Genomic DNA, 21,473 nt, shown 5'->3' with positions numbered 1-21,473 from the left:
TGTTCAAAGTCTTCATAAAACGGAAACTTATTAAAAAAAAAAATCTATTACAATAATACCTAAAGTACTATTTGAATGATAAGAAAGCTTGGTTGGGAATGAGTTGCTTAACAGCTTTGTGTTAGTTCTAGGTGATTTTGTAAAGTGGTGATAATAAAAAGAATACCCGGCTGAGTTTGTTGTGGGCTCTTCTCTTCTCTTCTTTTTGTTTTAAGTACGTATTAATTATCACCACTATATCATTTTACCAATTCTGGATAAACAATTTGAGTTTGAGTTTGAGGTAGTCAGGGTGTAGTCTCATGAAAGCAAAAGCACAGTGGACATAAGTACATTATGTGAAAATAGAAGGAAATTCTACTTAAATTTTAAATTCTTTACCACGCTCTTCTCACTTAATTCAAAGGTGCTGAAATAATGTCAATTATAGTTAATTATCTACTTATGCAATTAAAAGTTTGAGGACAAACTATGATTATCAGAATGGCCGAAATGTTAGAAATCATGTTATAAATATTAAAATTTGTAGAGTTAAATACTATGGCCATAATTAATAGAGCGCATTAAATATAATATGAAGGAAACATTTGATTGAATGTAGAATATTGCAACCTAAACCTTATGTGATTCATTCAATCAAATGTTGTTGACAATACACATCCCTAAATTGCATATCTATTTAAAGTAACTTACTTACTAAGTTTGCTAATCGTTAAAATTACTACAATTATTTATCAAAGTAGTATTACATATATTTGTTTGTTAACATAATAATGACTTTAATTAAGATACGTTGAAAACGAATCTTAAGGAATGAACGAAGGTAACTTCACGTCATTTCGATTAATGTCTGAGTTCATTCATGATAAACGATATAAAAAGCCGTGTGGCCGAATAGGCAAGTAGTTCTGTAATGAAAACCGACAAATAAACTTGTGAAATCGTCTTCGAGTTATTTTTCCTTCGTGGTCTCCTTACACATGCAAACCAAGTAATCAAGTCCCTTCCCAATAGATTACAACATGGAGTTATTCAAGGGGTGGACCAACAAATTACTGAAAGGCCGGCAACGCTTTGGCGGTTCCTCTGGTGCTGCAAACGTTCATGGGTGGCGGTAATCACTTAACATTAGGTAAACCGCCTGCTCGTTTGCTTGCTATTCTTATTTAAAAAATGTATCTAAGTCAAAAAATTGCTTATGCATGTTATCGAGTGTACTAATTCGCGTACCACAAACATTACCAACATCATATCTGTAAGGAGACCACGAAGGAAAAATAACTCGAAGACGATTTCACAAGTTTATTTGTCGGTTTTCATTACAGAACTACTTGCCTATTCGGCCACACGGCTTTTTATATCGTTTATCATGAATGAACTCAGACATTAATCGAAATGACGTGAAGTTACCTTCGTTCATTCCTTAAGATTCGTTTTCAACGTATCTTAATTAAAGTCATTATTATGTTAACAAACAAATATATGTAATACTACTTTGATAAATAATTGTAGTAATTTTAACGATTAGCAAACTTAGTAAGTAAGTTACTTTAAATAGATATGCAATTTAGGGATGTGTATTGTCAACAACATTTGATTGAATGAATCACATAAGGTTTAGGTTGCAATATTCTACATTCAATCAAATGTTTCCTTCATATTATATTTAATGCGCTCTATTAATTATGGCCATAGTATTTAACTCTACAAATTTTAATATTTATAACATGATTTCTAACATTTCGGCCATTCTGATAATCATAGTTTGTCCTCAAACTTTTAATTGCATAAGTAGATAATTAACTATAATTGACATTATTTCAGCACCTTTGAATTAAGTGAGAAGAGCGTGGTAAAGAATTTAAAATTTAAGTAGAATTTCCTTCTATTTTCACATAATGTACTTATGTCCACTGTGCTTTTGCTTTCATGAGACTACACCCTGACTACCTCAAACTCAAACTCAAATTGTTTATCCAGAATTGGTAAAATGATATAGTGGTGATAATTAATACGTACTTAAAACAAAAAGAAGAGAAGAGAAGAGCCCACAACAAACTCAGCCGGGTATTCTTTTTATTATCACCACTTTACAAAATCACCTAGAACTAACACAAAGCTGTTAAGCAACTCATTCCCAACCAAGCTTTCTTATCATTCAAATAGTACTTTAGGTATTATTGTAATAGATTTTTTTTTTTAATAAGTTTCCGTTTTATGAAGACTTTGAACATTGTTGAGAGACACCTCCAATATGTCTTCTGGAAGCTTATTATACTAGCTAAATGTTTTATTACCAACTAACTGAACTAAATATAAAATCCTTGAGATTATTTAAGATCTATTTAACTAATATTACTAAGATTTTAATTCATCTTAATCTTACTCAAGATTTTTAGCTTCCTTAATATTATTTTATACATTTAAAGCAGGATTAAAATAATCGTGAAACTGTAACAATTAAATCAGAATTACAATAATCAAATGAGAATGGATTGATACATGAATAAAGTAATAACTTTAGTATTTGAGTAACGAAACATAATTAGATCTTGAGAACTTGTGTCGCAAAAAATCAATAATTTAATTTATCATAATCTGAAGCATTAATTAAAATTACACTGATTTAAATAAAATCACAGAGAAAATAAAATTCTCATACATATTTACCAATTCTATCTATCTATCTTGTATACATTTTTTATTTTTTTAAATCTCTCGTAGGAACTTCCATAGTCTTGTGCCGCCTGAATCCAGCAGCTCCCTGCTACTCATATCATTCAATTTTCAAATAATGCTTAACATTTTCTTTAAGCATCCCTAATTCTATGCCTGAAATTTTCTTTAGACATGCCCTTAATTTCGTGTCTAGAACTTCTTCAGACATACCCTCATTTTATGCTGGAAGTTCTTTCAGACACGCCCTTAATTCTATGCCTGAAATTTTCTTCAGACATGCCCTTAATTTCGTGTCTAGAACTTCTTCAGACATACCCTCATTTCATGCTGGAAGTTCCTTCAGACACGCCCTTAATTTAATGCCTGGAACTTCTTCGGACATGCCCTCGGTTCATGCCTGGAAGTTCATTTGACATGCCCTTAACTTTATGCTTGGAATATCCTTTGATCCCTTGATTTTTCCGTTAGGTCTTTACTACATTTAATAATGATAATAATGTTGATATTATTATAATTATTTATTCTCTTCACTATCTGTACTATTATTCATTGATTCATTGAATTTGGTTAATGAGTGTACTAGTTCAAGATTTTTCATAGATTACTTATTTATATATAAAAAAAAAATAGAAATGTCATTTTTTTTTCATTTAAAGTTAATATGGCATAATCCAATAAGTGAAAGATTTCTCTAATTTATTAATCCCTTCATCAAAATCTTTAAAAAAAAGACAGTGCTTTAAATAATATTGTTCTCTGAGACTCAACTAAACTAAAACAAATTATCGGGTGTCATAAAATATCATCGAGTGAGAGTTCTGAGTCTATGCATTGGGTTATGGGTACTTCCACTGTTATGTTCCCTAGTCCCTACCCATGTCTTTCGAAAACTCAAGCAAATCTACAATATCCACACAAGCCCTTAAGGTTTTGCGATTAATCGATTGTAATTAGCATGTACTATTTTTTTTTAACATGATCTGAGTCGGGAATGCAAAAGTGGTATATAATTTAGTGCACTCATTAACTTTTGTTGTTGAATCAAATTTAGAGATTATTTTATTTTCATCATAATGCAGTTTTGGAGATTGATCATTGATAAATCTACAAAACTCATGAGCCTCATGAAATCTATATAACTCATATTAACATGTTTACATCGATGCACAATTATCACCATTTGAATTAGCAGACTTTTCTGCTTCCCTCGGTTGCTCTGGTTGGACTACCAGCCGCACCGCGGCGGCCGAGCTCTCGGCCGCGCCGACGGCCGCGCGCTCAGCCACGCCGACGGCCGCGCTCTCAGCCGCGCCGACGGCCGCGCTCTCAGCCGCGCCGACGGCCGCGCTCTCAGCCGCGCCGACGGCCGCGCTCTCAGCCGCGCCTGACGGTCGCGTCCCCGGCCGCACCGGCGGCTGCGCTTCCGGCCGCGCCCACGGCCACACCAACGGCCGCGCTCCCGGCCGCGCCAACGGCCGCGCCGACGGCCGCACTCCCGGCCGTACCAACGGCCACGCACCCGGCCGCGCCGACGGCCGCACTCCCGGCCGTACCGACGGCCGCTCTCCCGGCCGCGCCAACGGCCGCACTCCCGGCCGTACCGACGGCCGCGCTCCCGGCTGCACCGGCGGCCGCGCTCCCAGCCGCGCCGACGGCCGCACCGACGGCCGCGCTCCCGGCCGCACTCCCGGCTGCGCCAACGGCCGTGCTCCCGGCCGCGCTCCCAGCCGCATCGACGGCCGCGCTCCCAGCCGCGCCGACGGCCGCGCTCCCGGCCGCACTCCCGGCTGCGCCAACGGCCGTGCTCCCGGCCGCGCTCCCAGCTGCACCGGCGGCCGCGCTCCCAGCCGCGCCGACGGCCGCACTCCCGGCCGCACCGACGGCCGCGCTCCCGGCCGCACTCCCGGCTGCGCCAACGGCCGTGCTCCCGGCCGCGCTCCCAGCCGCACCGACGGCCGCGCTCCCGGCTGCACCGGCGGCCGAGCTCCCGGCCGCGCCGGCGGCCGCACTTCTGGCCGCGCCGACGGCCGTGCTCCCGGCCGCGCTCCTGGCCGTGCCAGCGGCCGCGTCAACGGTCGCGCTCCAGGCCGCACCAGCGATCGCGCTTCTGGCCGCGCCGACGTTTGCGCTCCCGGCTGCACCGCCCAGCTGTCCTGCCGGCTGCGCTCCCAGTCGCATCGCGGCGTGGAGGCCGCGCTTCTGGCCGCGTTGCCAGCCGTGTTCCCGGCTGTACTCCGGTCCCACCGGCGGCTGCGTCTCTGGCCGCACTTCCAGGCTGAGGCTTGCGGCACATCATCGTCCTCGATATGAAAGAACGAAAAAAAAAGGACGAATTGAACATTTTGACCATGTAAATCAATGTAATGCGGGTAGATGAAAAACACACATTACTTAGAAATAGATGTTATTGCGTTAGATTTTAACATACTTAATTATTTATAGTTTCAAAATCGGTTAGCTACGTAGATCGGTTAGAGACGTTAGTAACACGGAAAGATCAAAACATGGAACTCGATGAAATACGGGTAGATTAAAAAAATCACTCCTATCTCAGCAAAGTTTCATTTTGTTCCTTTATCCTTTTCGTAAATTATCTTTTGAAGGTGGTGGGTACTTCCATAATTAACTCCATAAATGGATATTAATGAACAGGTTTAAAACACAAAAAAAAAAACATCTCAATTTTCAAATCGCTTTAGACTTATTCACACAATAAAATAAATCACTTATTACCTGCGTTCAGCCGATCGATCCCTGCTTCTGATGTAAGGAGACCACGAAGGAAAAATAACTCGAAGACGATTTCACAAGTTTATTTGTCGGTTTTCATTACAGAACTACTTGCCTATTCGGCCACACGGCTTTTTATATCGTTTATCATGAATGAACTCAGACATTAATCGAAATGACGTGAAGTTACCTTCGTTCATTCCTTAAGATTCGTTTTCAACGTATCTTAATTAAAGTCATTATTATGTTAACAAACAAATATATGTAATACTACTTTGATAAATAATTGTAGTAATTTTAACGATTAGCAAACTTAGTAAGTAAGTTACTTTAAATAGATATGCAATTTAGGGATGTGTATTGTCAACAACATTTGATTGAATGAATCACATAAGGTTTAGGTTGCAATATTCTACATTCAATCAAATGTTTCCTTCATATTATATTTAATGCGCTCTATTAATTATGGCCATAGTATTTAACTCTACAAATTTTAATATTAATTATAACATGATTTCTAACATATCCCGCTATCACTATCTATCGTTAATCTAGTCTGTATGACGGAAAAGTATGGCAATATATTTTGCTGCTCAGTACTAATGAAACGATTTTACTAAAGAAATATTAGTCGTCATACCTAAACTTTTCTTTACGAGAACAAAATGATAACTGCTTTTAGAAATTATTTTGTCAACTCGTTGAACGAGAATATAATTGTAAAAGCGTTTGCCATGTGATAAGTATAGAAAAATTTTACTAACACTGTCTTGCAATTTACACAATGTACTAGAAAAAAATAGGAATAATGTTGTATTTTTTAATAACTTTTTAAATAACGGCAGAAAAATTACCAAAAAAATTAGGTAGATGTATTTGGCGCCGTAGACCTCAAAAATCGCATAACACTAAAACGATGGTAATAGCGGTTATCATTTTATTCGCCGGGGACGGCGACTTGTAGGTACCGATAAGATTTAAACACAAGCATAAGCCACTCGCCTTCGTGAATTGTTGTAAGAACTGTAGGTATCAACTGTCATGTCAAAAGTACAGTAGGGCGATTGTCTAAAACCTGCATCAATCATTATTACAATCTCAATTGTTCTGATTGGCTGAATTTGTGCGATTTTTGTTGCAACAATGCATTGTGGCCAATAGTGAGCGAGCATTAACCAATCTGTAGGGCGATTGTCTAAAACCTGCATCAATCGTTATTACAATCTCAATTGTTCTGATTGGCTGAATTTGTGCGATTCTTGTTGCAACAATGCATTGTGGCCAATAGTGAGCGAGCATTAACCAATCAGAGATGATTGCGATCGTGACATTGTAGCTGTCAAACAACCGCGGTAGGGCCACAGAGATGATTGCGATCGTGACATTGTAGCTGTCAAACAAGTACCTAGGTAGGGCCACTGTTCACCTTTAAAATAAGGGCTAAAATCGTACTTTCGACATGACAGTTGACACATAAAAGTAAAATGGCGAGTGAGATCTCATTTTGTATATATTATCTTCTAGGTACAGTTTATTTTAGAAATGTCAATACTTTGGAAACTTGATAAGTTTTATTAGAAGGTCATAAATAAAATAAGCCCTAATAAAATAGAAATAGAAAATACAATCCAACTAAAACTAATAGAAATTCCCTGAGCAAGCTCTCTGACGTTCTAGTTTTAACTAGAAAGTTGAAGCACCTCTCCACTCCAAAGATATTGTTTTTCTCAAGGCGCTTGTGATTTTATATCGACTTTTCGCTACAATTTATCTTTTGCTATTTTTCTAATAAGGTGCCTTGAAGCTATAGTTTTTTTTTGTTTTCTTTGTAAAACCGAATAGGTAATGAAACGTTTCTTAGTGCTAAAAGCATTCCAAGCACTAGGTAACTATTTATGGTGTCATGATTTATATGGACAAAATATCTATAACTAGATGATGCCCGCGTCTTCGTCCGCGTGGATTTAGGTTTTTAAATATCCCGTGGGAATTCTTTGATTTTCCGGGATAAAAAGTAGCCTATATATCCTTCCCCGGGATCCAAACTGATATGTATGTAGGTACCTACTAAATTTCGTCAAAATCGGTTGAACGGATGGGCCGTGAAAAGCTAGCAGATAGACAGACAGACAGACACACTTTCGTTTTTATAATATTAGTATGGATTAGACTATACTAACGATGACGCTCTTAATAAACTTTAGTGCAGGACTAGAGACACGGCGCCGTACCTGCAAATCTTTGAAGAAGTCGCTGAAATGAAATGAATGAAATGAAATGAATAAAATGAAATGAAATGAATGAAATGAAATGAATGAAATGAAATGAAATGAATGAAATGAAATGAATGAAATTAAATGAATGAAATGAAATGAAAATGAAAATCTTTTTTATTCGTATAAACTTTTACAAGTGCTTACGAATAGTCGGATGCATCTACCACTGGTTCGGAATGCCTTTCCTGCCGAGAAGAACCAGCAAGAAACTCGGCGGTTGCTCTTTTCAAATATTTGATATAGGTTACTTTATACCTAGTACACGGGCTTTATTAACTATTAGAAATCTTGTAAAGTTAGTACCTGTTCACTGTCCTCGTATAGGTCTAAGTTCAAACAAGTAACAATGTCACTCGCGCACAAAGGGCGCTCAAAGCCCTGGCACTCGAGTGACAGCATGCTAGTCTGCGCCTTTGTGCCCCCAGAGACCTGAGACCCTCCACAGTGCACTGTGTTAGCGTGGTGTTACCATTATGCATTAATATTGGGTTGCTTGTTAATTACAGATTAATTCATTTAATGTCTGTCGTTACTACAATAATGTATTTACTCATTACAATCATATTAATTTTTTTTATAAAAATTGAAACAAAAAATAAATTAACTAAAACAAGAAAAAGTAAAATAACAGAAACAACAATAAAATAACAGAATAATAATTTAACAGAGGGAAACTACCCCGCTGTTGGTGGAGTACATTTGATCGTATTTTCGTTTAATGAATTCATTGCTATCGTGGACTTTTTTTTAGAATTGTTTAAGAGAAACAATTCCACCAAACATTGTTTTCGTGTAACTTTGACTATTTAGGCAGCGCACGCCACGGAAGCTCACTGATGAGACGACTTTTTCACTTTATTGCAATTTCAGAAGGGATCTCTAATTTTTTTGAAAATAAAATATAGCCTATGTCACTCAGGAATAATGTAACTTTCTACTGGTAAAAGAATTTCTAAAATCGGTTCAGTAGTTCCCAAAATTACCCCCTACAAAAAAAACTTAACGACATTACCTCTTTATTATAAATACTATCTGTCCCGGCTTACTCACGTGTGTAGTCGACGTTAGCCCGACTAGTTTCGAACCCATACGGGGTCCTTTTTTGAGTCAAAACCGCGGCGCGGGCGCGGACGTACTCCCTTGAAAAAGGACCCCGTATGGGTTCGAAACTAGTCGGGCTAACGTCGACTACACACGTGAGTACAGCCGGGACAGATATTATTTATAATGGAAATCACTCACGGTAGTTTAAACGCTAAAATTACCTCTTTATAATATTGTATGTATAGATGTATAGATATAGATGTATAGATATATAGATATATAGATATATAGATATATAGATGTATAGATTGTATAGATATAGATAGATGTATAGATGTCTAAATGTATAGAAGATATAGATTACAAAATAACATTTTCTTATTTGTTTACTCTATTGTCACTATTGTCCGAGGAAGTACAATAATTGCAATTGACTTTTATCATCTAACATTACAATAGGATTTGTGATGTCGACAAGCTAGGAGATCACGGACTGTCATGCCAAAAAAGTGCAGGCCGCTTCTCGAGACATGCCGCACTTAACGATATCATACGCCGGTCCCTTGCCACCGTCAACGTGCCAAGTCTACTTGAGCCGACTGGTATTGCAAGAGACGATGGCAAGAGACCGGACGGTATGAGTTTGATTCCATGGAAGGTGGGCCGGGTGCTGGTATGGGATGCAACCTGTTCAGACACGCTGGCCCCTTCCCATCTACATGGAACCAACAACAGAGCTGGTGCGGCATGTGAAGCGGCTGAAAAAGCCAAAACATGCAAATACAGGGGTCTAGGCTCCGAATATGAATTTGTCCCATTCGGTGTCGAGACCCTTGGTCCGTGGGGTCCTAGCGCTATAAGTCTTTTTAAGGAAATAGCAAAAAGGTTAGTCGACATCACAGGAGACCGAAGAGCTGGCAGCTACCTTGGACAAAGAATTAGCCTAGCTATTCAAAGGGGGAACGCTGCCAGTATCTTCGGAACCTTGCCTAAAGGGACTCCTTTTAATAATATATTTTAATTATAAAATTATATTTTTTAAGGTTTTAGTTTTAGTTTAAATTATTAATTGATTAACTTCTAATTTGAATATAGGATTTGTATGTATTGAATCAGAGGGAACATGAACCTCTTTTAGCCAGGAATATTTGTTGACCACTCCGCTTCTTGCTGCAGTCGCTGTTGCAGTTCAACCAGCTCATGTTCCAGTAGGTGACGCCGTCGCTGCCGCACACCGGCATGTACTGCGTCTCGCAGTGGCTGCAATCGCAGTCCTCCACCTCGCACGGACCATAATGGAAAACACTTATAAAGTCACCCTTCGGCCGACGATTGTTAGCGCATCTCAGCTCACATTCGTTAGAATAAGTTTTACAATCCGTGCCACAAACCGGCAGGTACTGTTCCGTGCAGAAGCACGACGAGCAAAAACCGAAAGCTATAATGCTTAAGGAAGGGTTGTTAGTGCGTTCAGCTTCACAATGAAGCTCACACGGATTAGGGAAAGTCCTCGGCTCTAGTTCCCCATCAGTCGCACACACGGGGTTGTATACTAATGGGCACATACACGGTATACATATTTTCGTCGGGGTCGGCACTATCGGACCACTCAAAGAGCAGGTCTGTTTTCTATTCTGACACGCGATTTCGCAGAGGTTATCATACTGGATACCGTCGTTTGCGCAAATATAATTCTTTAGATCGGGACATTGACACGCATCTAGACAGGCTCCTACGTTTTTAAACACGATCGGACGTAGACCTTTAGTTTTGGCATTCCCGTTAGCGCAGTTGAGTTCGCAAAGGTTTCTGTACTGGACGTTATCGGAGCCGCACACGGGGGATGCGGTGGTCGAGCAGTCGCAGGGAGGACCGAGGCAAGCGGCTCTGTACGCGAGGTATTCGAGAGATCTTTTTTCCTGCGCGCGTCTGTGGTTTTCACATGACAACTCGCACTCGTTAGGGTATGTTTGACCGCTCATGCTGCATACCGGGAGGTATATCGATTGGCAAACACAATCGCTGCATGTGACACCGTCAGTACACTCGGTGACTGGCGGTTTGCCCTTCTTCACACCGTTGTTGCTGTAGCATTCGAGCAAACATTGGTTGGTGTATGTCACCCCGTCGGAGCCGCAGACGGGCTCGTAGTTGTACTCACAGGGACACACGAACGGCTGGATAACTGGTTGCTTCACCATGAAATCGTAGCATCTTATCTGTGCAACTTGGAATAATGATATTGCAGCAAGTGTTCCTGTAATCGTAACAAAACCAAGTGAGTTTAAGAAATAAATTCACTCAAAAATTGTACTTATTCGTTATTAGGTAGGTCCAAGATTGGCTTAAATGCTTAAAGGTAATAATGCCTAATTGAAAACAATTAGGCATTATTGTCTTACAATGAGAAATATACCAATTTACATAATATTGTGCTTTATACATTTTGAAGAATAATTCGTATAATTTCTTATATGTAAAAAACGAAAAGTGTAATTTAATATAATAAGTTTTCTTACCTATATTTAGTAACTGCATTTTGTTAACGGCAAACTTCGCAGGTACGAAGTAGGTACCTACTGTTTTTGCAAGCGAGCAGTTTAATTTATACTTAAAATATATAATATAGCAATTTATTCAGTAATTAGGCAAAATAAATTATCGATAATAATATGTTAAACAAGTTTTTCAACAACGCATTTAGTGGAGATGTTTGCATGTTTATCATCGAACGGTGACGTTTATATTACTTTCTCCAACTGACTGAAAAATAACTGCAAGAAAAGACCCACATCTTTTTCTGGTTTTGACGCTGATCAATCAAAATCGAATTATGACCTGGTGCTTATAATGATATAGTCCGTCGCGCTCTGGCCACTGCCTCCATCCCAGCTCAGCTCGAACCTTCCGGCTTGTTCAGGGATGACGGCAAGAGGCCAGGGGATGACTACAGTACCATGGTCGATGGGGCGTGCGCTGGTGTGGGATGCGACCTGCGTCGACACGTTGGCAGCGTCCCATTTACCCGGCACGTGCCAAAAAGCGGCTGCAGCAGCCGAGTCAGCTCAAGAGCTTAAGCGCCGTAAATACTCAGTCATTAGTAAGGACTATGACGTATTCGCGGCGCTTGCGTTTGAGACTCTGGGCTCATGGTCATCGGACACGAAAGCTTTTATAAACGTCGTGTCCTAAAAGCTGATCCACGCGTCTGGTGACCCAAGAGCTGGTGCTTATTTCGCTCAACGGTTGAGCCTCGCCGTTCAGCGAGGTAATAGTGCCAGTGTATTGGGCACAATGCCCATAAATGACCATTCGGACGCCGTATATTTTTTGTAAATATAAATTTTTTGTGACAAGTTTTTTCTACATGTATCTAGTTTTCTTTTGTATTTAAGTTGTATTATCTACGTATATCTACGTGATCTTTGTTCTTATTCCTTTATTTCAAAATAACAAACTAAAAAATCTTTCCCTGCTGCATCATTTTTGAGGAGTTGGGTCTTGAAATGCAATGAATAGTCTGTATTTGGTATCTACAATATCAATTCACCATTTATAGCATATGTATATGGTATGATAAACCTAGTAAAGATTCCTATTATATTTATGTTGACCGAGAGTATAAGCTATTTATACGCCAGGTTGTGTTCAAATTCGTTCAGTAGAACAGGAACAAAAACATAAATATTTATTTAATAAAACGTCAATATTTTCTGAGAAAGTACAATAATAATTGCAATTGACTTTTATCATCTAACATCACAATAGGACTCGTATAAATTGAATCAGAGAGAACATGAACCTCTTTTAGCCAGGAGTATTTGTTGACCACTCCGCTTCTTGCTGCAGTCACTGTTGCAGTTCAACCAGCTCATGTTCCAGTAGGTGACGCCGTCGCTGCCGCACACCGGCATGTACTCCGTCTCGCAGTGGCTGCAATCGCAGTCCTCCACCTCGCACGGACCAGGGTGGAACATGCTGATGGCCGGGTCATCCTTCGGCCGACGGTTGTTAGCGCATCTCAGCTCGCACACGTTTGAATAAGTTTTACAATCAGTGCCACAAACCGGCAAGTACTGTCTCGTGCAGAAACACGACGGACATTCACCGAAACCTATGACCATTAAATCCGGGTTGTTAGTTCTTTTAGCCTCGCAGTTGAGCTCGCATGGACTCGAGAAAGTCCTCGCCTCTAGATCCCCATAAGTTCGGTCACTTCCACACACGGGGTTGTGCTCCGGGGGGCATGTACACGGTTTACATGTTTTCGTAGGTGCAGGCATGACTGGGCCACTTAAAGAGCAATTCTGCTTTCTATTCTGGCATGCGATTTCGCAGAGGTTATCGTACTCGATGCCATTGCTTCCGCAAACGGGGTCCTTCATATCGGGACACTGGCATGCATCAAGACAGGCTCCTACGTTATTGAATTTGATTGGAGTTTTGGAGTTGCCGTTAGCGCAGTTGAGTTCGCAAAGGTTTCTGTACTGGACGTTATCGGAGCCGCACACGGGGGATGCGGTGGTCGAGCAGTCGCAGGGAGGACCGAGGCAAGCGGCTCTGTACGCGAGGTATTCGAGAGATCTTTTTTCTTGCGCGCGTCTGTGGTTTTCACATGACAACTCGCACTCGTTAGGGTATGTCTGGCCGCTCATGCTGCATACCGGGAGGTATATCGATTGGCAAACACAATCGCTGCATGTGACACCGTCAGTACACTCGGTGACTGGCGGTTTGCCCTTCATCTCACCATTGCTGCTGTAGCAATCGAGCAAACATTGGTTGGTGTATGTCACCCCGTCGGAGCCGCAGACGGGATCGAATTTGTACTCACAGGGACACACGAACGGCTGGATAACTGGTTGCTTCACCATGAAATCGTAGCATCTTATCTGTGCAACTTGGAATAATGATATTGCAGCAAGTGTTCCTGTAATCGTAACAAAACCAAGTGAGTTTAAGAAATAATTGACTCAAAAATAGTGCTTATTTTTTACTTGCTGATGTCTGCGACTTCGTACGCGTGGATATAGATCTTTAAAAATTCCATGGGAACTCTTTGATTTCTCGGGATAAAAAGTATTGTTACTTATGTCACTCTCCAGGTCTTAAACTATACCCATGCAAAAATCCACGTCGATCCGTTGCACTATTGTGACGTGATTGAAGGACAAACCAACAAACAAACACACTTTCACATTTATAATATGGGTACAAGACAGACTTGCTTGAAGATAATCGTGCCTTACGGAAAGCAGTGATGAGATCTAGGTTGGGGTGCGTTTGCCTAGAAGAAGTGTCAGGAAAAGATGCGAGAAGGGCGTTCCAATTCGTTACCATTAAAAAAAATACTTATTATGCTCTTACCTATATTAAGTATCTGCATTTTTACAACGACTTACTTCGTCGCTGGCAAGTACTGTTTTCGTAATTGAGCAGCTTATTTTATACCAAAAGTACTAATATCTCTGAATTATTCAGTAATTAGGCGATCAAAATTACCAATTCGTCAAACTAGTTTTTCAATAACACATATTGTAGATATTATAAGTATTGATAAGTAATAATTTTATTATGTTGGCATGTGTGTAGAAAATTTAGCTGTAATTATTTTCAAAGTTATGACCTAGCTCAAGAGTGTCGAAAACATCAAAATTAGTATGATTTCTAAAGAGAAAGCATAGTGTAGTACTTTACCACAAGGCTTGTATGAGGATGTGGATCCTGATTAATAAGATTTTCATAATTTTGTAGAATCACAGCCTTACGGCGATTACGCAATGCACTTCGAATTATTCAAATGACAACAAACATATTTATTCTGAAACTAGCTGCCCTGGCGAACTTCGTTCCGCTTAACAGTCGATTCAAATTTTTTAAATTTTTCTCTCCGTAAGAACCATCCTCGTACTTCAAGAAATATTATTATAAAAAAAAATTAGCGAAATCGGTTCAGCTGTTCTCGAGATTTGCGATGACCAACACATTTAGTGATTCATTTTTATATTATAGATAAATCTTAGGAGCTAAGCAATAAGTCTAAAAATTTGAGTAATCTGAAACAAGCTTTTTTGCTGATATTTTTTGGGCAACATTTGAAGCACTTATTTCATTTCTTGAGCATTTTATTTCGATGCGTTGTATAGTTTTTAAAAGGTTGAAGCGCACAGACGGCAGGAAGCGACAATGTTTTATACGATGTAGAGAAGCATATTCAGGCTAAAAGACAAGTTTATGGAAAATGTTTGAAATAAATTAAAAATGTAGGGTACCTTGATAAGTGGGCTGAAGGGGTTATGATAAAAAGCAAACAGTTTTTTATTCAAAAGGTGAACGAACGCTTAATTATTATAACCTTATTAACAATACACTTATTCAACACGTGGAGGGATACATAAAGAAGATTATGCAAAAAGTCAGTTGATTAGCAGGAACCATTTTGTACATTGAATAGCCAACTGATATTCATTATCATCAAGCCGTTCGTTGTCTCCTCTCAGAATGAGGAATGGTCTGGCCAGAGTTTAAACCTCTATTTCAGAATTTTCACAGGGCAAAACTTGGGAGTCTTGGCAAATGGAATCTACTCACGAAAATCCAGCCTGTTATTATATTAATCAGAAAAAAAATCCCTTGGCGGCTGCTGGACTAATATATTTCAATACGAATTGATTGTATACGTACCTAGCTGGGGATGTCGCCACGGCGTTGCAGTGTTTTAGCGGTCTTATCCTACCCCATGATGATCTATGATTACAGTACGCGGCAGAAAATAATAGACATCGACCTTTAGAAAGAGATAGCAGTTTTGTAGAGCATTGTCTTTGTCGTTGAGCCGACTAAACTAATAGGAATGAGTATACTGTACAACAGTTTATTAGTTTGATTATAATATTGTTTGCAATTTTTACATCTGTAGGTAGCTTATAATTTAACTTTATTAATTTAATTCTACAATTAAGATGTTGTTTCATTAGATACTCTCATTCGAGGTTATTTATTCAACGATATGTACGTGTAATTAATTAAAATGTAGGTTAAATAAGCGATTGTAAACACTACTTGAATATGGTGATTACCTAAATTATGCTTTCAATTAATTTTAGCAATATTAAGAGTTCATCAATACAAGTAGGTCTTATTATTTTGTAGATAACGGGTAAATATCTATATAAATATTATATAAAAGCAAAATACCACTCACTGACTAATCACGAAATGTCAGGAACTATGAAGTCTACAAACTTGAGGAATGTAGGTTTTTTCTGGGACGTAGGTGTCAGCTAAAACAGTTTTGAAAAATTGCCCCCTAAGGGTGGGAAAGGGGGGTTGAAGGTTGTACGAAAGTCCTATGTTTTTGAAGTTAGAGACATGAAAATCAACATTTAGGTTATTAACTTTAAATAATAAAAAACTGTATAAGTCAATTTGGGAAATCCCCCTTAAGGGAAAATTAAGGGTGGTAAAATAGGGGGGAAAAGTTTTAAGGTGAGACTGAGTGAGTCGGTAAATGAGGCATTTTGCAACGGGAAAATTTCAGATGTCATGAGAAACCAGAGATGTTACGCGGACGAAGTTGCGGGCAACTGCTAGTAACATTATAAACCGATAAGAATGTTGCATGCAATTAATTGTAAAAAAAATTATTATATTTTATTTTATTTTATTTTCATAACGGGTACCTATAATATACTCACACCGTCACTATTAAAGATGTCGTACGATGCTGTCCTGGTTTGCGCAATTCTACCACTGGATTCCATAATATGGTTGCTACTTTAAAGCCATCCTCACGATTGAAATTCTGGTGTTTGCGAATTTCAATCGCTTCGCGCACTAGTCTTGGTAATATACTGGCGGTCTGTGGAGAGAATTCGGGGATTGTGGAGTCCAATCCAATGTTTTGTGCCTGGCTGTAAAATGTGCTCCGCAATCGCAGAATTCTGAGGGTCGTTGTTTTTGACCTCTTTAATATGTTCCGATACCCGAGTTGCTATGGGTCTCCTAGTTTGACCAATGTAAGATCTACCACAGCTGCAGTCGATCTTATACTCACCTAGAGTCTAATTTTTTTAAATATTTTCTTTAGAATAGTATTAGAAATCACGTCATACATTGCCTGCACACCCTTAAATTTTAATAAATACTTTAACAAAAGACTTAACTTAAGAAAGAGAAGGCCAAAGCCAACATGATCCAAACTTCATAGTCGCTAATCGTTCGGACTGCCTGTGTTAAGGACAATGCGCAGAGAAATTTTCAGCTTTTATAAAACAGCGAAGGCATTTTAGTCTATTGGTTTTTGACTCTCGTCTCTGCTACTTAAAAAGGTGAAAAGGTAAAAAAAGGTAATGAAGAAAGAATTAATGAAGTACCTAAGCTTTATTAAAATATGTCAACCAAAAATAAATACATAAAAATAATTTATAACAATGAAACCGTGACATAAAATTATTGTACAAAGTACAAACAGTAGAAATTTAACTTTAATAGCAAGTTATTTCGCATTCACCCTTATGTTTAATTCTAACTTGTTTCTTAGTTTTCTTGTATTCTTTATTTTTGCAACCTAATGTGCATTTGTTGGGGTAAGTTATGCCATCGTTACCGCATATTGGTTCGTCAATAGCTGCGCAAAAACAGTCAGCGGGGGGCTCAAGGCACTCTCCGTCATAGGCTTTGCATATATTGTCTGAGAGTCCGTTCCTTTCATTTTCTTCATTGACGCAGATAAGACTGCATTTATTAGGATATGTTATACCGTCTGTACCACAAACTGGTAAATATATGAAATCGCACACACATGGTGCGATACACTCGCCATTATTAGTTATATTTAACGGAGGTAGTCCATTCTTACATCGATTTTCGTTTTCGTAATGAAATTCGCATATGTTAGGATAGGTGTTGCCATCGCTTCCGCAAATTGGTTGGTACACATCTGGAGCGCAGTTGCACGTGTCAGAGCATGCACGCTCTGTCGCCTCAATAGGATCTAGACCATTTCTGATCCGCTCTCTATTAAGGCATCCTACGATACAATTACTAGAGTATATATTGCCATCATCATCACAGACCGGTTGATACATCGCTGGGCACACACACGACTCATCGGGGCATTCACCTTCGCTCTGGATACTGATCGGATCACCACCATTTCTAACACTATTTTGGCTGGCGATGTTGAGGAAACAATCGTTGGTATAGGTTATATTATCAGTGCCGCATACTGGAGCAATAATCAGATAACAAATTTCGCTAACATTACACTCCCCTTCACTGGCTTGAACAAGTGGCTCCATCCCGGATCTCGCCCTTCTACCGCTTTCACATCCAAGTTCACAATCGTTGGAATATGTGTTGTTATCGCTTCCACAAACTGGTTTATATACATCTGGGCAGGAACAAGGCACCTCGCATTCTCCATTACTAACAACTGTAATAGGAGTTTCTCCGTTTCGCTCAAGTTTCCTACTTACACAGCCCAACACACATTCGTTTGCATAGGTTTCGTTATCACTTCCGCAAACCAGGCTAATTACCATGGGACAATTACACACTTCAGGGCACTCTCCGTCGCTTTTTCTCTCAATGAAAGATTCGCCTCGTCTTTTTCTATCTCTGTTTGTACATCCCAAGTTACACAAACTTGGGTATGTTCTTTTATCACTACCGCATACGGGCTGATACATGTCTGGACAGAAGCAACTTTCAGAGCATTCACCTTGGCTTCTAACCGTAATTGCATCAAGGCCCCTTTTAATGTTTTCTTGGCTGGAAGCATTCAGAAAACATTCATTTGAATATGTAATGTTATCGGAACCACACACTGGGCTATAAATGATAGGACATATTGGTGCAGGAGCTTTACGACATTCGCCATAATATTTAAATTCAATAGGTGGTTGTTCGTTACATATACGTTCTTTGTTTACACAACCGAGTTGGCAATCGTTACCATACGTGTTATTATCTTTACCACATACTGGGTCGTAATTTAGCGGGCAAAAACAACCTTCAGAACATTCACCTGGAGTCGACGTGAGTGGTGGTTGGCCATTTCTTTCACGTGCTTTATTTTCACAGTCTAACTCACATTGACTAATGTATGTATTACAGTCGCTACCACATACCGGCTGGTAGACAAAGTATTGTGGACAAGTGCAAGCAGGTGGACATTCACCTTGACTTTTAATTGTGATGGGATCAAGCTTCTTGTTAACGTTTTCCTTGCTAGCAGCTTTGAGCAAACATTCATTGGCATACGTGACGTTATTTGAACCACACACAGGTGCGTATATAAAAGGACACGCGACGGGTTCAGGGCATACTCCTTGACTTGCGATTTCGATAACCTTGCCACCATTACGTCGGCGTCGATTCTCTTCGTTCTTGCAGTTGAGTTGGCACTCGTTGCCATACGTCTTTCCGTCACTGCCGCAAACTGGAGCGTATATTAAAGTGCAAATGCAAGGCTCCCGGCATCTACCTACAGAACTTGTTAATTTATCATTCTCTGGTCTTCCATTATTTTCACAGTCGAACACACATTTGCTTGAATACGTTTTTCCGTCGCTACCACAAACTGGTTTGTAAATTCGTGGGCATATGCAAGGCTTACGACATGGTCCGTAATTGCTTATTTCGAGAATTTGTTCGTCATTTGCCGCTCTTTTTTTGTTTTCACAATTGAACGTACAATTGTTTCCATAAGTTATACCATCACTGCCGCATACTGGGTCGTACTCTCTTGTGCATACACAGGGGGCGATGCATACGCCTTGGTATGCTACTGTTATTTGATTGTCACTGTCGAGCCCCCTGTTCGTGCAATTTAAATTACATAGATTGGAGTATGTTTGATTATCACTGCCACACACCGGCGCATACTCCTCTGTACAAACACAAGGTTCTCTGCATGATCCCTGATAATCTAGAAATATCGGTTTTCTACCAATTTTGTCATAGTAGTCTCTGGTACAGTTAAATATGCATTCATTAGCGTAGGTAACATTATCGGAGCCGCAAACAGGTCTAAAGATTCTGGGACACGCACAGGAAGGCGCTGCTACGGAAGACGCAAAAATATTATATGTACACCACACGATGACCACTAATGTTCCTGTAAAACAATAAAAAAATATGTGAAGTAAGTACTGTAATAATATTAAAAACTAGCTTATGCTCGCGACTTCGTCCGCGTGGACTACACAAATTTTGAACCCCTAGTGATAGAATTTTCAAAAATCCTTTCTTAGCGGATGCCTACGTCATAATAGCTGTCTGCATGCCAAATTACAGCCCGATTCGTCCAGTAGTTTGAGCCGTGCGTTGATAGATCAGTCAGTCAGTCAATCCTTTTATAGATTTAGATTTTAATTTTTATTGACAAAAAAATTATTTAATAATGTAAAAGAAATTAAAGGCTAATTAGGATTACTTTTTACCTATTAGAATCTTCATTGTTTAGCCATATGACACAACGCGCGGTGTATTATCGACTGAACATAAATAATATAAAAAATTCAATATATACCAAGTTTTGTTTGCAAAATGTGAAAACTAAAGCCGACGCAAACAAAAGAAAATACTGTTGATAATGATTAATGACAAACGGCGAACGCTATATAATTAAATACATTTCATTGATATTGTATGAAATATTCGTACCTATATAGGTATATAGGTTTTTCACGTGTCTTTGTCTTTGTATTTAATTTTACAGTTTAATTCGTCTGCGTTGCATCGTCAAACCGCAAAATATGGTCGATATGGAACGCTTTTCCAGCGTCAGTTTTCCCCTCCAATATCCGTCTCTCTGTCTGCTAGCTTTTCACGGCTCAACCGTTCAACCGATTTTGACGAAATTTGATACAGAGGTAGCTTGCACCAGTGGCGTACACAGAGTTTGAAGCCAGGGTAGGCACTAGTTAAGTAAGAGCCTGTTTACTGGCAGGTCATTATGAAAAATATGCATTGAGCTATTCAACTGGGGTAAGCAGTGCATTTATGCCTCTATGACCTGCACGCCACTGCTTGCAACCCGGGGAAGGACATAGGCTACTTTTTTGCATTAGGCCGGGTGATTCGTTAACTCAGAGTTCAAATATATTATCCTACAATTAAAACATCAATATTACTCATAATATTATTGTTGTATATTTATTATTCATCTATCACTATATTATATATTAATATATGTATATATATTATGTATTATGTATTATATATGTACCTGTGTATATCTTTATCTATATATTATTATTAAGGCATTTCTGTGCCTATTAATATGCATATTACTTATATTATAATTATTATCTTTATGTTCCCTAACAACTTACGTACACCTTAAACCCAGTTTCACTAGCCCTTAAATCCTCTTCAACCTAGTTGCCTGGTAGAGATCGCTTCACAGCGATAAGGCCGCTGATTGTATGTTCTTCTTTTACATGTTTCTTTTTGTGTCTTTTCTTTTTGGTGTACAATAAAGAATATTAAACTAAACTAAAACGATAAATGATAGCCACCGAGCTCATTTTAAAAATCCTGTAGGAACTCTTTGATTTTCCAGGATAAAAAGTAGCCTAGATCACTCTCCAGATCTTTACCTATATGTAGGTAAAGACCTGGAGAGTGATCTAGGCTACTTTGTCATACCATGCAAAAAATCACGTTAATCCGTTGCACCGTAGCGACGTGATTAAAGGACAAACCAACAAACCAACACACTTTCGCATTTATAAT

At 39.2% G+C, this 21,473-nt stretch overlaps 3 protein-coding genes across 3 annotated transcripts; all 3 read right to left on the bottom strand.

Annotated features, from left to right (window-relative positions):
• Nucleotides 1-3,833: 3,833 nt before the first annotated feature.
• LOC138402479 (transcriptional regulatory protein AlgP-like) lies at nt 3,834-4,857 on the bottom strand. Its single transcript, XM_069499175.1, has 2 exons — nt 4,629-4,857; nt 3,834-4,243 (listed from the first exon to the last, which is right to left on the bottom strand). The coding sequence occupies exons 1-2, from the start codon at nt 4,855-4,857 to the stop codon at nt 3,834-3,836; spliced, it is 639 nt and encodes a 212-aa protein (XP_069355276.1).
• A 4,984-nt stretch (nt 4,858-9,841) lies between these two features.
• Nucleotides 9,842-10,930, bottom strand: LOC117983155 (serine protease inhibitor dipetalogastin-like). The gene has a single exon (XM_034969634.2). It carries the CDS (start codon nt 10,928-10,930, stop codon nt 9,842-9,844), a length of 1,089 nt encoding a protein of 362 aa, XP_034825525.2.
• Nucleotides 10,931-12,391: 1,461 nt separating this feature from the next.
• On the bottom strand, nt 12,392-20,321 carry LOC117983154 (agrin-like). The gene is made up of 4 exons (XM_034969633.2): nt 20,177-20,321; nt 17,219-19,851; nt 16,524-16,590; nt 12,392-13,659 (listed from the first exon to the last, which is right to left on the bottom strand). The coding sequence occupies exons 1-4, from the start codon at nt 20,190-20,192 to the stop codon at nt 12,515-12,517; spliced, it is 3,861 nt and encodes a 1,286-aa protein (XP_034825524.2). The 5' UTR covers nt 20,193-20,321; the 3' UTR covers nt 12,392-12,514.
• Nucleotides 20,322-21,473: the final 1,152 nt, after the last annotated feature.

Source organism: Maniola hyperantus, chromosome 6 (assembly GCF_902806685.2).
Source record: "Maniola hyperantus chromosome 6, iAphHyp1.2, whole genome shotgun sequence".
Taxonomy (NCBI): domain Eukaryota; kingdom Metazoa; phylum Arthropoda; class Insecta; order Lepidoptera; family Nymphalidae; genus Maniola; species Maniola hyperantus.
This window is presented reverse-complemented; position numbering and strand designations above follow the sequence as displayed.